Genomic DNA, 15,947 nt, shown 5'->3' with positions numbered 1-15,947 from the left:
GCTTCGAGTACATCCAACTGTGCCATCTAAAATATTAGTGTATTCCTACATCATACCCAGAAGCTGGGCAAACTAAACTATCTGGGAACCAGGTGAATCATTCAGAATTATAGCCAGAAATGCTTCCAGTTAGATCTTGGAGAGCTAAACAACAATGAAAGATTCTAATCCATGGCTATTCGACATGAAATGTTAAACACTGGATTCTGCAGACATTAACATCCATTGTTTAAGCATTATGAAACAAGACAGCTTACATTCATTTGGAGTCTTTATCAGTGCAATACTTCAAGGAAACTTGCGGTCAAACCAGTAAATTCTGTAACAAAAGTGGAGTCAATAGTTTACCAGGGGAAGTTCAACTACAAATTTGAACTCAGCAAAGTGTCCAACTGCCATGAGTTTATAAAGCAAGCAATACCCATGATGCAAAGTTTGGAGTGTTTTGATTTTGAATCAAAAAGCTCAAATTTTTCACGGTATTATCCTCTTAGGCCTTATTACAAGGCCAACAATTGGAGCATGGACATCAGTTCCAGACTCAAGTAAAGCTGCTCCATTTTTGACTTGCTCATATTCCACAAAGATAGTTGAACAAGGGAACACCCGTTCTTTGGAGACGACTACAAGGCTCTCAAGAGGGTAAAAGTGTCGACAAAAATGTGGTTTTATGATAGCGCGACCGTTGTCCATTTTGAAAGGAACTCGTGTAAATGGAAGAACAGCCCACAAGCTTAAATATTAGGAAACAAAGAAGGGAAGTCCAAAATCTTAAAAACTCAAACAACTTGAAAGCCAATAAAAATATACTTTAATTCAAATCAGCAAGCTTGGCAGGAAAACATTGGCCTCACTTTGATCAAAATAACATGTTATTCACCAGATTCCATGAATAAATCAATGATCAGATATATCCTTTAAGATGGAGCAGAGGGGGCAGGGAGGCTGGTTTGCCTGCTGAATCTCAAGCCAGCATGGTCTCCCTATCTCAATGATTAACTGAACTCCCCCCCCCCCCACCCCCATCCCTTCACCTCTCCACCAAACCCAAGCTGGCAAAAACCAGGTAATCCCCAGTGAGCCCAGGGTTGCTGAGGAAGGACACAGTCAGAATGGAATCATCTACATGGGGAAGTTCACCATCAAGACCTTTCCTTGGACAAAGCCAATGTCAAAGGTGAGATGCCAGCAAATGGGTTGCTGTATAATAGTTGCTTTTTGGCAACATTCACACTATTTTAAAAATAAACTTACTAAAGCATTCTGCCATTAACTAGTTGCTCCCACAGCTCATAATTTTGCACAATCATTACAGATCAAATTAAGCAAAATTTGAAATGCCTTAAACCAGTGGTTATTATCCTTTTTCTTTCCACTGACATACCACTAAGTATTCCCTGTGCCATAAGTGCTCTGTGATTAATAAGGGATTGCTTAAGGTGGTATGTGGGTGGAAAGAAAAATTTTGAAAACCACTGTGTTAATCGTACCTAATTTACTCGTTATGTACACGGTTTCATAACTTCAAAGGAAATGGGCTGGGGGGGGGGGGTATAGTTTGTTTAGATTACTGATGTTGTATTGTAATTTCATTATTTCATTTTTAATTTTTTTTAATGTAATCTTATATCTTATTCATGTTATAAAATCTTAAATAAAGTTTAAAAAAAAAGGAAATGGGCCAATGACAATTTTTCTCAAGCAAAATATTTCAGTAACAATTGGGTCTAGAGCAGTGATTCTCAACCTTCCCTTCCCATCCACATGCCACGTTAAGCGATCCCCTTACTAATCACACAGTACCGATGGCATAGGGGTTACTTAAAGTGGTATGTGAGTGGGAAAAAAAAGGTTGAGACCACTGTCTTAAACGAAACCTCAATTTTATTCAAAATGTATATTAAAAAAAAAATAATTTGTAAGCTTGGTCCAATTAAAAATATCTGCCTGTTGTATTGATTCATCACACCTGCAAAACAAGTGTCCTAAAATGAGATGCCCTGTGATCAGTGAAAATATATATGATGTCCAGAAAGCAATATTGCACTACACACCCTTCCAAAAAGTCAATATTGGAATGTTTAAACCAAGTGATCCTGTCCACAGCAAGCCACTTGCACAATATTTTAATCACACTATGTTCTTAGAAATTCCCTTCAAACAATCATGCATGAATGCAATTCCAAGAGCAAAACTTGTTTTCAAAGGGATCTCAGAGAGGGCATGGAAGCAAGTCTGCCAAGTTAACGAGTGAAAGACGAGCTCCGATTTGAGAGGGGAAGAAAATAAGCGAACTGCGTGAAAAAAAGTTAAAGCAGACAGAGAGTAATTTGGCCTTTTTATACTGGAGGCGGGGTTGTGGGGGGTAGGAGCGAATGCAAAGGAGGATATTCTCCGCCCTCACATTGCTGCACCTACCTTTTATAAAAATGCTGATGGCAGATGCTGGATGTGGAGTCTGATCCATCTGGGGGGTAGTCCCAGAGGTAGAGCGAGTGGCTCCACCTCACTCCATAAAGGCAATGCCACTGAATTCAGCTGATTAGGGGTGGCCGATGACATCATGATGATACCGTCAGCCCGTGATCCAGGAGCCACCCACCAGGGCTCGCACAGTGATCGGTGCTGGGGTTAGGGCAACTTCCTGCCACCCAGATATGTCCTCTTCCTGTTCTCCCTCCGCCCCTCGCTCCTTCACCAAGGCCACTGAGACTGAAGGGCAGGAAAGAGCGGGAATGGACGTTCAAGGTGAGGGGGAGCAAGTCCAGCCCGAAGAGCATGGACCCCACAGGGACAAGGAGAGTCGGAGCCCGCTGAGCCGCCAGGGACAGAGGGCGAAGGGACCCCAGTGCTGAGTTCCATAGCCCGAGGAGTGGCCACAGAGATGCAGAGCTGGGGAGACCGATGGACAAAAGAAAGGAGGAAAGAGCCGGGTTCTGCGTGTCGGAGGGGCAGTGGCGAGCAGAAGAGCTGGAAGAAGGAGCCTCAGGTTTTATAACAAGAACCTCAGTTTTAATGTGGGATCAATGGCCACCTTTGTTACCCATCATCCCCAGCTGGAAATTTGCATTTCCCAGAGCGGTTCCAGCTGCATGAGGAATTATGGGTAACGAAGACGGCCATTGCTCAGCATGTACGTTTGACCTCATGGCGACGGGCGGCACTTCTGCACCACTCACCCCGCCTCCCTCAGCTCTGGAGGATGGCTCCTGATGCCGATCTTCAAAACGACAACACTGAAACAGTCTAGTAGGCCTTCTCCATAAATGGCAAGTCCATTTATTTCCCCTCGTTGAGCCACCTTCAATGCGGCATCACTCCATAAAAAAGGGCTAAAGATTTGACATGAAATCTTGGGCAAGGAGAGTTGTGACTCAGAAGCAGAATCATTCTCATTTCAAGTGACTCTGTTGGGGCTGGATGTGAAAGTAATTTTAGGATTCACCTCAAGGTGAGAGATTCATACAGCTCTAATCTGATTAAGAAACTGTCCTACAACTGGTGTTATTGGTTTTGTTGAAAAATATGTAGACATTGCCTTGCTATGACAATAGCAGCTCCATTTAATAACAACAGAGCTATAACAGAGCATGACCTTCAGAGGCGATAACATTAAAATGTTACAGATGGATTGCAGTCTGGAAAAAAGGGAAAAATTCATGTGCACACCAGGATAACATCCTTTTTTTCCTGAAAATGTCATGTAACTATTCAAATTGAATACTGTATTGAAATCCTATTGATCCAATAAGCGTCAGACCATCTGTGCAGATCAACCAAACTAGTTTAAGCCAAGGTGCAGTTTAATGTTAATTCCTTTGCTGGATATGGACCAATTTTTGCTTCCAGTTCTCCACTCCTCTATGGACATTCAGGCAGCTGGAATAGATTGCCTCCCTGGGATAATAAATTATGTAAGCACTTTTGGAATTGATCGACAATTGTTACCAGAATGTTTCTGTTCATTGCAGGTGGGGCAGCCAGAACAGAATAGTCCACCAGCATCTAGTTATATGCAATGTTTGTGGCACACCAAAAGCAGCAAAAAAAAACATCAAAATTCTCCTCTTTTAAGTTTGCAACCTATCCAAATTAGAGTCAGTCTTCTTACTCTGTACTTCAGACTGGGACTCACGTCAGCCCCAACAGAGTCATTTGAACAAACTACACCAAATAAACAGCGAAATCAAGTTGAAATAGAACAGCAACAGGTGCAGAAGTCTAGACTTTAAGAGGGCAATTAGCTCTTGTTTTACACTTGCATTCCCTTTGAGTCACTAGTACCAGTTGTGGTATATCATTAGCTCACTTCACAGATCCAACATATTCAACATTTTTCTATGTCTTTGATTTCCAATATTAATGTTTTTACTTCGGTTGCCTACTCACAACTTCAGCACACACAAAAATAGGCAGCCAAACTGAAGATCATTTGTGTTTCACCATTGTTTTTGGCATTACCAATGTCAAAAGCCCGTCAAGTTGGAAGGGAAGATTATTTTACACCTTGAACATTTCTATTTTAAAAATAGCACACTACAGCCAAATGCTCCCACACAGTATAATGCCACCAAAATTATTTATTGTATTGTTTATTTTTAAATTAAGGTCTAACCAAAATTAGAGGAGGCAGGATTTTGTGTCAAATGCTAAACCATGTAAATATTGTCTGGTCTTCCAGTTTGAAAAGTATTAAGCTTGATGCTCAACTTAATTCCCCCCCCCTCCCCCCCCAGATGTCAGCTCCTTGGCAGAAAGAATTGTTTACAACAAAACTAAATGGAATCCATATGAATTACCCATCGTGGCTCCACAGGAAACAGTGCACTGTACTTGGTCATTCTTGTCCAACGTTGCGGCCTGGATTCTGAGCAAAAACAAGAGCAGAACTTTGCCTCCACTTAGATGCTGAATCATAAGTCAGCCAAATAAAAAAATGGACACAAGCCATGTTCTGGAGGTCATCTCCGTTCAACATTGGTCTTCCATTCTCAAAATGAAAACAAAATAATGCTTTTTGGGTTTTAAGTACCATTGTCCTTAGAATTAAACTTGGTAGTCACTAACCAGCATTTTTGAATGAGACTTATAGGCTCTTTCAGGTGGCCAGAATACCCCAATGTAAACCCACATATTGTACCCCAATATGGCTCATGGGGTACCCACCTGAAAGAGCAAGATGCACTTTTTAACCCTCCTCCAGGAGGGATAATCACTGAAGCACCCCTAGGCACCTGAATGCAGCTGCCTGAAAGCGGCTGCTAAGGGGTGGGCTAATTACACTATCAGTCGGCAACCCAACTCCCTGTCGCCTGACAGCCCCCCTCCCCGCTGCCCCGCCAGCTGCCTCTGCCCCAATGTAATGCCGACCTCCCCTCCCCAGTAAGGTAGGGTCTGTCAGGCAGCGGGGAGGGGGTGACTTTCGGGCAGTGGGGTGGGGGGCGGTGCAGGCTGTCACAGCCTGGCTGGCCGCTCTTGCAACTGGGGCCACTCTCTGCTGCTCAAAGTGTGGCATAGTAATGGCAGTCTTCCCTACCCATAAATCCCCATGCAGATGGAACTGTGTGGGAAACCCAGAGCAGTTCCACCTGCATGGGGGATTTATGGGTAGGGAAGACAGCCATTGCTATGCCACATACTTATGACAGGTGGCACCAGTCGCCCCGCCTCCTTCAGATGCAGAGGCGATACGAGGCACCTCTGAAAAAACAGGCCCTTTCAGGTGGGCTGTTGCAGCCTTTTAAGGCTGCCACCTGAAAGGTGAGCCTTCAGTCTGGGATCTGCTCCTGCGGAGGATGCACCTGAAAGTGGCTATAGTGTCAGAAAAATATATTGGTCTAGATTTCTTCAAAGGCAGCCAGCAGCTCCTACTCCCTATGTTCCATCATTTACGTGGTCTTGAATCTTGATCTTGTGAGCCAAGACCATTCTGGGTGTGAGCAGCATGGGTCCATGCAGAAAGGAAGCTTGGACCAATGCAATGAGAGTAGAATGGGTGGGCTTGAGGTAGCTGTGCCCGCAGGACAGTGGGACAGCAGGCATTGCTGCCCGACAGTTATAGCAATCCTCGTCTCTCTGCCACCTCCAGTCTGTGGAGTTTGCTCGTTTTCCCATCCACCCTGCAGCCAAGATTGTGTGGGATTCTCCAGGGTACATCAGCTGCCTCCCATATCCAAAACACATGGGTGGTGTTTCTGTGAAATTCATAGCCACAGATGGCTGTGGAGGCCAAGTCATGGGGTATCTTTAAAGCAGTGGTTGATAGGTTCTTTGAGTCAGGTCATCAAAGGTTATGGGGAGAAGGCAGGAAATAGAGGGTTTTTTTAAAAAAACTTTATTCGTTCAAAACACAAATAATATGTGACATATACAGCAATTAAATATGAACATGAACGAGGAAAATAGAGTTGAAAGGCAAACTACATCAGCAACGATTTGAATGGTGGAGTCAACTTGATGGGCCAATTCTAATCCTAATGGTGTCTTGCACTGGAGGAAAATGGCAAGTAAATCAGGCTGGTCTCAAAGAAGGAGAAGTTACAGAAAGGTAAGTGAGGGAAATAGGACGGATGAGATTGTCCTGAGAGCCACCAGACATGATTAGGCTTCCTATTAAAAGGGAATATAAGTACTCTCCGCTATACACACAACATTATCGTGCTGTCAAATCTTCTTGAAATTGGAGATAATTATCCTGATGCCAGATGAAAAGTACAAAAAACCTTAAATGGAGGCAAAAGATTAACACAATACTGCACCTTAAGATCAGGGGGAGTGAATAATTTACTCCTGATTCTTTTTATGATCCGATGAATGAGAAAGTATAATTAATTATAAACTCAACTTCCTCTTGCCATTTAGCTGACCAAAGATCAAATGTGGAGTACAGCTGGAACACTGCCAACGGGATGAAGGCCTGTACAGGAACCCTAAAACAAGCTGGCATTAAGTCCAAGCAATTGTATGCAGAACTGTTGTAATACCCTGTAAACTATGGGCCATTGCTTTTATTTATGCAGTGAACTGGGTGTAATATGGTGGTGTGTTGTACTGATAGTTGGTTCTGCCCCCATCTACCCATATATTACCCTGGTTTCCCACATAAACTCTGTGCCCTTCTGAAGACCACTGTAAGACCCAACCCTCAGTAATAAGCTAATAAAAGCATGTGTTCTTCCTCCATTCGTGAGAACTTTTATTCACGCTACAATTTTATTGGCTTATTCCCTAAATGATGGAGACGCTACTCAAGCCAGGTACGCTGCTGATAGACCCTCTGTCCCCCGATGTGGCTGAGGAGTTCACATACTGGCTAGACTGCTTCCAGACCTACCTGAAAGCGATGAGAGATGTCTTCCACACCAATGAACTCAGGAGGTCTGCACTCGTTTCGAGGGTAGGAAGGAAAAGGTAAGCAGTCATCAGGGACTGCTCTACATAGGATGCGGCCATCGAGCCATTGAAGGCTCAGTACTTTAAAATCACAAAATGAGGTCCTAGCGAGGTACCAACTTGCACTACTTCGCCAATGGCCAGGAGAGACCATCGATGATTACCTGCTGGATCTGTGGATGCTTACAAAGAAGTGCAGGCACGAAACAGATATGGGCCATGTTCATAAGAAAGAACAGATCTGGTACACTCTAGTCACAGGGGTCCGCTCGAGGTACATGAGGCTTCGACTGCTCGAGTCAATAAAGAGGGCCTGGCTAGCCACGTCAAGCTGGCGAATTCGCTGGAACAGGCCAACCTTGAGAATGACGACCGTGAAGCCAGTGAGCTCGCTCACCCAGGTAACCCCTTCCAAGGACCGTCTGCTCCCGCTACCCCTGCCCTAACGGCTGCTGCACCCATGCTAGGGAGCGCTCCCGTACTAGGGAGTGCTTTTTCAGCAGCAAGAGCCTGCATCACTGATCTCATTGCCCAGCTAAAGATTCAGTGTGTTCCAGCTGTGGCAAGAAGGGACATTGGGCGAGGGTTTGCCGCGTGAGGGGAACCCCAGGGAAGTCCATGGCCTGCACCACTGCTGGATCTGATTCCATCCTCAAGCCATCTGCCCCAAATTCACCCGAATGTACTTGCTGTGCTACATGCCAAAGTAGGTGGCTGTGAGGAAAAGGCGTGAAAAGGCTCAGCGGCCATCTTGCCGTGATCCAAATTCAAACTCGGCGGCATCATCGTAAGAGGAGGCGGCCATCTTGCTGTGCTACAAGGTCGACGCCATCTTACCCACAGGTAACTCGGGCGGTGGGGGCCACTTGAGTGAGAAGTATGGAGTCTCTGGGGTCTGAGCCTCCATGGTTCTGGATCAGGACAGACCTCACCAGCTCAGCAACTCCATAGTGACTGTGAAGGTAAACGGATATTCCACTAAATACCTAATCGACATGGGCTCCACTGAAAGCTTCATAGACTCATGGACTGTGCAAAAATACAACCAAAAGATGTATCCTTCAAATTAATGCATATTCTTTGCGTCTCATTTGCACTCCACTCATATTCAACAACATTGTATAGTACATTTGCCGTGGCGTGGGGGCAAATTTTGTAAGATACACTTGTATATTCTTGATGAATTGTGTGCTCTGGTGTTGTTTAGTCTGGACTTCCTGTGTCACCTTGAAAGCGTAACCTTGGAGTATTCTGGTACCCTCCCCTCTCTAACGGTTTGGAACGGAAAGCCCCTAAAAATCAGTACCCACGTGCACCGACTGAATGTCGACCCCCCTCTTCTCTTCCCGAATCTGTTCTCAGACTACAAACCTATTGCTAACAAGAGCAGGATGTACAGTGGAGCAGACCGAGATTTCATACAGTTTGAGACACAACGTCTGCTCGATGAAGGTATCATCGAACCTAGCACCAGCCCATGGAGAGCGCAAGTGGTAGTGGTAAAAAGGGAAAACAAGTCCAGGCTAGTAATTGACTATTGCCAAACCATTAATCGGTCAGTACACTCCTGGACACATACCCCTTCCTTCGAATTTTGGACATGGTAAATGATATTGCACAGTATCGGGTCTATTCACCCATTGTCTTGAAAGCTGCTTACCACCAGCTGCCAATCTATTCCGAGGACCTTCCGTATACAGCATTTGAGACAAACAGTCGTCTCTATCAATTCTGGAGGGTCCGATTCAGTATCACTAATGGGATTTCTATCTTCCAAAGGCAGATGGACAGAATGGTGGATGAGTAGGTTTGAAGGTCACCTTCCCCTACCTCAATGTTTGTTGATGCATCGAATAACCAGACAACACAAAACGGTAACCTCTGACGAATGCTTTACCGTTAAATTCAACAATACAATGTATAACAGGAGCTCATGGAAATAGCGTCCACCACCAGCCAAGCTCCATCTCCTTTTTTTTTCAACTAGCCTGCTTCGCGGGGATTTGCGCATGCACAATAGCATTGTAGCGAGTACAGTGGCTGCAGACAGCCAATAGAAGCACCTGTCTACACTCGATAAAGTCACCATCTGTGGCCACATCTTGGAAGACCATGACGTCAACCTTCAGATTATTTTCCACACAGCGAAAGCCCTGAGCCTCACTTACAAGTCTAGCAAGTGTATGTTCAGGACTAAACGTCTGGCTATCCTTGGCTACGTGGTAGAGAATAGCATCATTGGTTCCGATCACGATAGGATGCAACCGCTGTTAAAGCTCCCCATTCCCAGGACCACAAAGGCTTTGAGGAGATGCCGAGAGTTTTTCTCCTATTACACCCAGTGGATCCCTCAATACGCTGATGAGGTTCGCTCTCTCTTAAAAGCCACTTCTTTTCCCCTCTCGGCCGAAGCCCAAATGGCTTTTAACTACCTCCAAAACCACACTGCGAAAGCCACCATGCATGCGGTGGACAAGAATGCACCTTCCCAGATGGAGAGCAACGCTTCGGACATAACCCTGGCCACTACGCTCAACCAGGCAGGCAAGCTGGTTGCATTTTTCCCCCCTCGGACATTGCATGGCCACGAACTCTGAAAACCCTCTGTGGAAAATGAGGCTCAAGCCATTGTAGAAGCCATGAGGCACTGGAGGCACTTCCTGGCTGGTAGAAAATTTAGGCTCCTACTGACCAGCGTTCTGTTGCATTTATGTTTAATAACGTCAAGAGGGGAAAATTTAAGAATGACAAAATTGCGAGGTGGAGGATCGAGCTCTCCACCTACAATTATGACATTGCCTATCGGCCAGGAGCCCTTCATGACCCTCCACATGCCTTATCCAGAGAAAGCTGTGTCTCTGCACACATCGGCCAACTGCGGTCTCTGCATAATGAGCTCTGCCATCCAGGGGTTAGCCGCATGGCTCAGTTTGTCAAGATGTGCAATCTTCCCTACTCCATGGATGATGTCAAGGAAATGAACAGGTCTTGCCAGATGGAGTGCAAGCCGCATTTCTACTGCCCTGCAAAGGCACACCTGATTAAGTCATCCAGGCCCTTCGAACAGCTCAGTGTCGATTTTAAGGGACCTCTCCCCTCCACGAACAGGAACACCTTCTTCCTCTCTGTCATTTATGAGTACTCCCACTGCCTGTTCGCCATCCCATGTCCAGACACATCCACTTCATCAGTCGTAAAGGCCATAGACTCCATTTTCACCCTGTTCGGGTATTCCAGCTCTATTCATAGTGACTACAGCTAATTTTTTATGAGCGAAGAGTTATGTAAGTACCTGCTGGCGAGGGGCATCGCATCCAGCAGGACTACTAGCTACAACCCTTGGGGAAACAGGAAGGTTGAAAAGGAACAGTCTGGAAGGCTATAAATCTGGCCCTTAAGTCAAGAGGCCTTCCAGACTCATGCTGGCAGGAAGTCTTTCCTATGGTACTCCATTCCATCCAGTCGCTACCATGTACAGTGTCCAATGCTACTCCTCACGAGCTCCTATTCAATTTTGAGAGAAGGTCAGCATCAGGAACTGTGCTCTCAACCACTTCTGGTTCGGTCCTTCTCAGGAAGTGCACGAGGAGAAGCAGACCGACACCTTGGTGGAAAGGGTGAAACTCCTCCACTCCAATCCCACGTATGCCTATGTGGAGTACCTTGATGGCAGAGAGGACACTGTCTTCATCAGGGACCTGGCACCCACCAGAACAGAGGGCCCATTGCCTCATTCTTGCCACCCCAGTCAGGGTCTCATGGAATCTGGTTCAGGAGGAAAGTGCATTCCCTTCCACTGCAGAGCTGGAGACCCAGCCTGCCTCTCTCCCTCACAAGGGGACCAGGAGACCCAAGACCCTCCCAGGCTTAGGTGCTCTACCAGGATCTCCAGACCCCCAGATCACTTAAATTTGTAAATAACTATATTTTTTCAAAATTTTTTTCAGAATCAATGTTCTCTGTCTTCATTCACAGACCCTAAATTCTGCAGGAAGTGGTAAATGCAGTGAAATGAGATTCACTGGTGGTGTGTTGTACTGATGGCTGGCTCCACCTTCCAGCTCTGTCGTCATCTACCCATATATAACCCTGGTTTCCTGCCTAAACTCTGTGCTCTTCTTAAGACCACTGCAAGACCCTACCCTCAGTTCTAAGCTAATAAAAGTGTGTGTTCTCCCTCCAGTCGTGCATGCTTTTATTTTTGCTACAATTTGGTGGGGGAGAGTGGAGGGGATAAAAGGCGGGTCTATTATAAATTTAAACTGTACTGTTAGCCAAAGTGAACCCTGATCTCATATGAGCTATCTTGCCTGCATCTATTTCAGTCGTGTGCAGCTGGCACCAACATCAAATAATCACTTGTGACCCGTCAACAAGTAGAGCATGAAGCCCGCTGATTGAGAGTCGACAATTCATTCAAGCTGGAGCACAGCTGGTTGATGCTGACTGACAACTGACCAGGAACATGTGCCAGTTTGTGAAACAGCTGCTGCAAGAGGTCTCAGGCTGCCAATATATCTCAATTACAGCTTGACGAGTTTCCGATAATATTTCTACAATACTCTAAGTATTTCAATTATATGATGTGGGTGGGAGATAATGAACATCTACCAACCTTGTTGGAGTACCACCTGTCTGAGAATATTTTCAAGGCTATGTTAAATGTGACGATGCATTTAGTATATCTAAAGTAGGAAAGCAAAACCAAAATGGAATATCTTGGACATTTATCGCCAGAAATGAATCTAATCCCCAGAGCTGACTGAATTATCTCAACAAGTTGAATTTAAGTAGTGGAGGAACCAGACAGCTCAGCACAAACCAAAAAAAAATTGTTTCTTTAAAATAAGCCATATTAATAGTACATTCATTTTAGAATTAATGCTGCTCGTATGAAATTTTTTTTTAAAAACCCAATTAATTTCAAGTACAATTCAATGATGCTAAAAAAAAAGGCCCCAAACAGCTTTAAAACCTAATGTCGCTGCACTTACAATAGAAATTATTTAACTTTCTTTCTCCCTAGATTGTGAACAGCATCCCAACTTCCGAGAAGTTTCTTTCACGTGCCTGGTTCTTTTGCTTTGCAGCAAAACAAAAAAAGATGCTGTAGCAGCGGCTACACTACTAACTGAAGGATCGCACAACCATACCAGATGGATTGAGTTCAGTGAGCAAATACTGATTTATTGCAGGCTGCCTGGCCTTATACTCCCAGCCCGGACTTGGTTGAGAACCGTGCTGGGGGGCCCCGACGTCACTGGGGTGTCACGTGGGTCCCCAAGCGCGGGCTTCTGAGCCCAGTGGAGAGGTCGGGAGGAAACCCCCGACGCCGCCATTTTGGCCGGCTGCCCCGCCGCGTGCGTGACAAGCGGGACCGGTTCACCTGCCTAATGGCGTACTGCCACAATGCATCAGTATAACTGGGGTGTCTCACTCCATCTGGGAAAAGTGTGTGGTCACCATTGTCTACCGATGTGTCTGGCAGATCAGAATGTCAGCACCTGGAGAGCTATACCTACTGTCCACCACATAATACACTTATTTATGTATGAACATGTTCTAGATTACTCTATATGATTCTTGCTACTTTGTCATTTATATTTTTTAAAAAAACCTTTCTTTGCTATCGTAAACGGTGCCAAAAGGGAATTAAATATATATTTTTTAATGTAGTTATGCCCTTGCATGGGAATATTTGTTTCAGTTTGGTACTTATCTCTGTAGTGAGACTTCAACAAATGACTTGCTGACTCAAAGGTACCCAATCTGCTCCTTTGCCACAGTTGATGCCTAATTAGTGATGGGCAGACTTTGGTTTGTAATATTGTCAAGTTGACCTATTTAATTTAAATTGGTTCGATTATATATCCATTTATTGTCACCTTCACATTGAATTCGCCCATCGTTATTGAATGAAGATCTACCGGGACCAATGGCTGAAGAGGGCTCACAAAATCAGTGAACCGGTGCGGACTTGAAAGGCCAACGTGGCCTGTTTCCGCTCCGTAAATGGTTATATGGTAGTTCCTTCTCGATTCTTGTTTTGTATTTGGAAACTAGCATGTAGCATGATGGCAGTTTGAATGCAAATGAAAATGTATCTAACTGATCAGACCAAATTATCCAATGCAAGGTTAAAAAAGTAACATACATATAACATGGAGGTAACCCATCAATTGTGGCAATACCATATACACAAATCTCAACTTGAACTGCTTCCAAATGTTAGAGACTCTAACCAGACCTACCCATGTGGAAGTTGCCGACAAAAATTGTGGAATGATAGAAAATGCCAAATCGTTGGAGAGAAATGCCAACAACACCCATTAGTTAACCATTTTGGTGTTAGGATGCATGAAGTAGCACAACTACAGATCTGATGTAGTTTAAAAATGAAATATGTTCAGTCACAAAAACCAGGCCTTCAGCTCACTCAATCCACATCGGTTATGAAGCAGCCATTTACACCAACTCCACACATTGTTCCCTCCCGCCCACCCCCCCCCCCACCCCCCCATCCACACACACAGGGGCAACATACAGTGGCCAGTTTACTCACCAACCACATGTTTTCAGAAAGTGGGAAGAAAGTAGAACGTTCGGGGCGGGGGGAGGGGGGGTAAGGAAGAGTACAGAGAAAGTGCGTAGACTCCACACAGATGTGGACTGAATCTGGAGTTGACAGACAATAGCTATCACCTGTGCTTGCAAACATCAACAATAGTTACTCCAATGGTCATCAGGTGCAACTGCAACAGAACCTTCAAAACCGATCCAGAAAGACACAGGCAACACATGCATAGGACCACCATTACATCCACTTTGTACCATCTGCCTTCCCAACTTGGGCAGATCAGGATGATTGCTCAGGACTTGCCTCACATGTGTCGTTGATGTCTTTCACCACCCTGGTTTGCAGTGGTAGGAGAAACTAAACACATTCTCAACGATGGATCAACAAACAATACATGATAATTACAGAACTTTTGAAATAAAAAGAACATTCTACAAGCTCGGTGGCTGAACGTGCCATTGCTTTGGCTATCAAGGGAATCAAGTAATGCGAGAAGAGTCAGGAAAGCCGAAGTAAAAGATTAATGGTGGAACAGGCATGCAGGACAAGGGCATATTCCTACTTCCATTTATGTTCCTTCTATACTCCCTGAGAGCAGACAACCAAAGCAACATTGTTATGAACTAGGAGCAGTTGTTTAAGCCCACTAAATATCGAAAGAAACACATCTTATCAAATACCTTCTGAATATTGAAAGAGCAAGAAAGAGTGGACATATAGAAGAGATGCTTTCAGCAGTGGGAGAATTTAGGACCAGAAATAAAAGGACATCCCTTTAATACAGCTGAGAAGTTTCAAGTCAAGTTTATTGTCATCTGATTGTACAAGTACATCCTGATGAAACAGCATTCTCCGGTCCTCAGTGCAAAACTTAGAGACACACAACCAGACATAACGCACATAGAGACAAACAATACATACGCAGGTCAAGTATTGCATCTAAACAAATAAATAAGTAAATAAATAGTTTTGTACATACGAGTGTATCTGGTGGTTAAGTGTGAGCAGTTATTCCTCAGCACGGTTCTGATCCTCCTGTATCTCTTCCTCAGCTGAAAGATGCCGCGTGCAGGGTGGAAAGGGTTCTCAATGATTTTGCATGCCCTCTTCAGACAATAATCCCAGTAGATCACATCGATGGGGGTGGGGGGGGGGGGGAGTGGAGGGAGACCCCCGTGATTCTCTCTGCCGCTCTTCACTACCCTCTGCTGAACAATCTGTGGAACTAGTTGTCACAGATGACTGTGGAGTCTCAGACACTAGGTAGTTCTTGATAACTAAAGGCATGAAAGGTTATGGGGAGAAGGCAGGAAAATGGAGTTGATTGGAAAAATTCACCAGCAATGATCTGAATGGCAGAGCACACTTGATGTGCTGAGTGGAATAATCCTGCTCCTCAATCTTATGTCTCCTTCTACTCTCCATCCTCAAGTACCCAGAGTAACCACTCAACCTCAGTCTTGAAAATATTCAGAGATGTGGTTTCTGTTGCCTTTGAAGAAAATGAAAAACTGCAATAGTCAGGGCTGCTTTTCACCTCGGAAAAGTTTTGGATAAATGAGGATATCCAAAACATCAGAAATCCTCAGTTAACTGAATTTTTTTCGGAGCCAAACTGACCTCACAGGTTGGAAAAAAAAATTCTCTTGACATGAAATTAGAATGATTCTTGTCCTTATTTCAGCTAATTCCCTCCCTTCTCTTTCCATTTCTTCTTTACCTTCCCATATTTGGACTTTTCTCTCCAATTCTCCCTCTCAAACTGTGTGCCACTGTCTCCCAGCCGAAAGCAGCCAGAAGAATCCCTTGTCCCAGCATCATCAAGGAGAGTGGGCTCCCGGCCTGGAGTGAAACCTCGGGCACAGTGGCGTCCCCTCCCTTGTATCCCCTTCCCTCCCTCCTTGGCAGACCAGAGCACCTGATATTGACTCCAAATCTTTCCCTTGGCCTACTACCGCAGACCAGACTCCCTTGTGTG

At 44.8% G+C, this 15,947-nt stretch overlaps 1 protein-coding gene across 9 annotated transcripts in view; it reads right to left on the bottom strand.

The window, feature by feature from the left end:
• Positions 1 to 15,947, bottom strand: part of rgl1 (ral guanine nucleotide dissociation stimulator-like 1) — a 301,930-nt gene that overhangs the window by 74,210 nt on the left and 211,773 nt on the right. Inside the window, exon 1 of one of the 9 annotated variants that reach the window (XM_069937508.1) lies at positions 258 to 279. The exons of the other annotated variants lie outside the window; for them this stretch is intronic. Coding sequence (XP_069793609.1) covers positions 258 to 263 — 6 coding nt within the window. The 5' untranslated portion in view covers positions 264 to 279. Of the gene's footprint in view, positions 1 to 257; positions 280 to 15,947 lie in introns of those variants that run through there. 9 annotated transcript variants of the gene reach the window in all.

This window comes from Narcine bancroftii, chromosome 5, assembly GCF_036971445.1.
Source record: "Narcine bancroftii isolate sNarBan1 chromosome 5, sNarBan1.hap1, whole genome shotgun sequence".
Taxonomy (NCBI): domain Eukaryota; kingdom Metazoa; phylum Chordata; class Chondrichthyes; order Torpediniformes; family Narcinidae; genus Narcine; species Narcine bancroftii.
Note: the sequence above shows the minus strand (reverse complement) of the source record. Positions and strands in the feature narration are given on the sequence as shown.